General features: G+C 50.7%; 1 protein-coding gene across 1 annotated transcript in view; it reads right to left on the bottom strand.

Annotated features, from left to right (window-relative positions):
- The window catches only part of LOC107100926 (synaptonemal complex protein 2-like), a 12,691-nt gene that overhangs the window by 5,469 nt on the left and 5,843 nt on the right, over positions 1–1,379 (bottom strand). The window contains exons 10-14 of the mRNA XM_015399608.1: positions 1,166–1,238; positions 719–846; positions 467–581; positions 247–296; positions 115–181 (exon numbers count right to left, since the gene is read on the bottom strand). Of these exons, the coding sequence (XP_015255094.1) occupies positions 115–181; positions 247–296; positions 467–581; positions 719–846; positions 1,166–1,238 (433 nt within the window). The remainder of the gene's footprint in view (positions 1–114; positions 182–246; positions 297–466; positions 582–718; positions 847–1,165; positions 1,239–1,379) is intronic.

Below are 1,379 nucleotides of genomic sequence, written 5' to 3'. Positions count from 1 at the left end.
CCTGTACCTCGGTAACCAACCCGTGCGCCTTGGTTGCCACCCCCCGTGCCTCGGCCGCCACCCCCCGTGCCTCGGCCGCCACCCCCCGTGCCTCACTTGAAGCTGCAGTCTCACCGCCGGTTTTAGGAGTAGAATGTTGGATCCCATCAAAGAGAAATTCAGCTCGGCTTGTTGCAGCGACCTAAAGTGATAAAAAAGTCAAACCTGGAGGGAAAAGCACGCAGTTCAGGAGATCGTGGGTTTTACCTTCAAGGAGGAGCATTCGTCTTCACTGCTCGGGGAGGACAGCGGTAAAACTGTGGACAGACGAAGGTTTGATTTAGTTTTTGTTCTCTGAGCCAAAGACAGTATTAAGAATAAAGATGAATATCTAGTTTTAGATGCAGATGACACCCAGCTCTACCTCCCCTCTAAACTCACCCCCTCCCTCGGGGTCCTCCACAGGATCCAGCTTTAATCTACTCACTCTTCAGCTGACTCTTGCTTTGGGGTTTCTTCCGGCTGTACGATCGACCCACGCGTCGCTCTGCAGAGGGGGAGTTCTGGACCACCTCACCTCCACCTGTTGAACTCGCCGCTTTCTGGAGTCAAATCAGCAGCAAAATTAATCAGGTAACTCAAACCTCATTGATTCAAACACAACGGTGACCAGCAGGAGGCGCTGTTCTAAACTAAGCAGAGGAAAACCTGAGCATGGCATCCATCTTTGATTGGGTACCTTGAAGACTCTCCATGCTGCCTCCTCCAGCTCCCTCTGGTGTTCAGCCCTGAAGGTCAGCGCCACCATGTAGCCTCTGATGTTCCCGTGCATGATGGGATTGATCAGTCTAACTCTGAGGACCGTCTCTGCAGAAAGGCATGATGGGAAAAGAGCCTCATTGTTCATTAAAACAGCTCAATGTGGCTCTGATCTATCTGTTCTAGATCTGAGATCTTAATCTCAGTGAGAAAGAACCAGTTTCATCATGATGATCATCTAATGCTGTGACCTCCCCATCACGATGGCACCTCCTAAACTACGCTGCCCCCCAGAGGCTGATCGGTGCTACGGCGTCACTGGGATCAAAGATGCTCTCATTAAGAAGCTAAATGAAACCTGAGGGGGGCGAAGGGTTCAGGTACACTGACAGGACAAGCTGATGTCCTGGAAGTCATTTCATCTCACCGTGATCTTTGACCTGCAGATCGTAACAGTGGATGTCCTCACGCAGCAGCTGGATGGAGCCCCACAGGAAAGCCTGAGAAACAAGCGGAACAAGGAGAACATGGTCAGATGGGTCCAACTCTTCTCAACCAGTCGAGGACTCAGCTTCATCTACGTGTTTCATTAAACAGAGATCAGTGCATCCTAAAGATCAAGCGTTGATCGATTTGTTGTG

This window comes from Cyprinodon variegatus, unplaced genomic scaffold (genome assembly GCF_000732505.1).
Source record: "Cyprinodon variegatus isolate N-32 unplaced genomic scaffold, C_variegatus-1.0 Scaffold1029, whole genome shotgun sequence".
NCBI lineage: Eukaryota > Metazoa > Chordata > Actinopteri > Cyprinodontiformes > Cyprinodontidae > Cyprinodon > Cyprinodon variegatus.
This window is presented reverse-complemented; position numbering and strand designations above follow the sequence as displayed.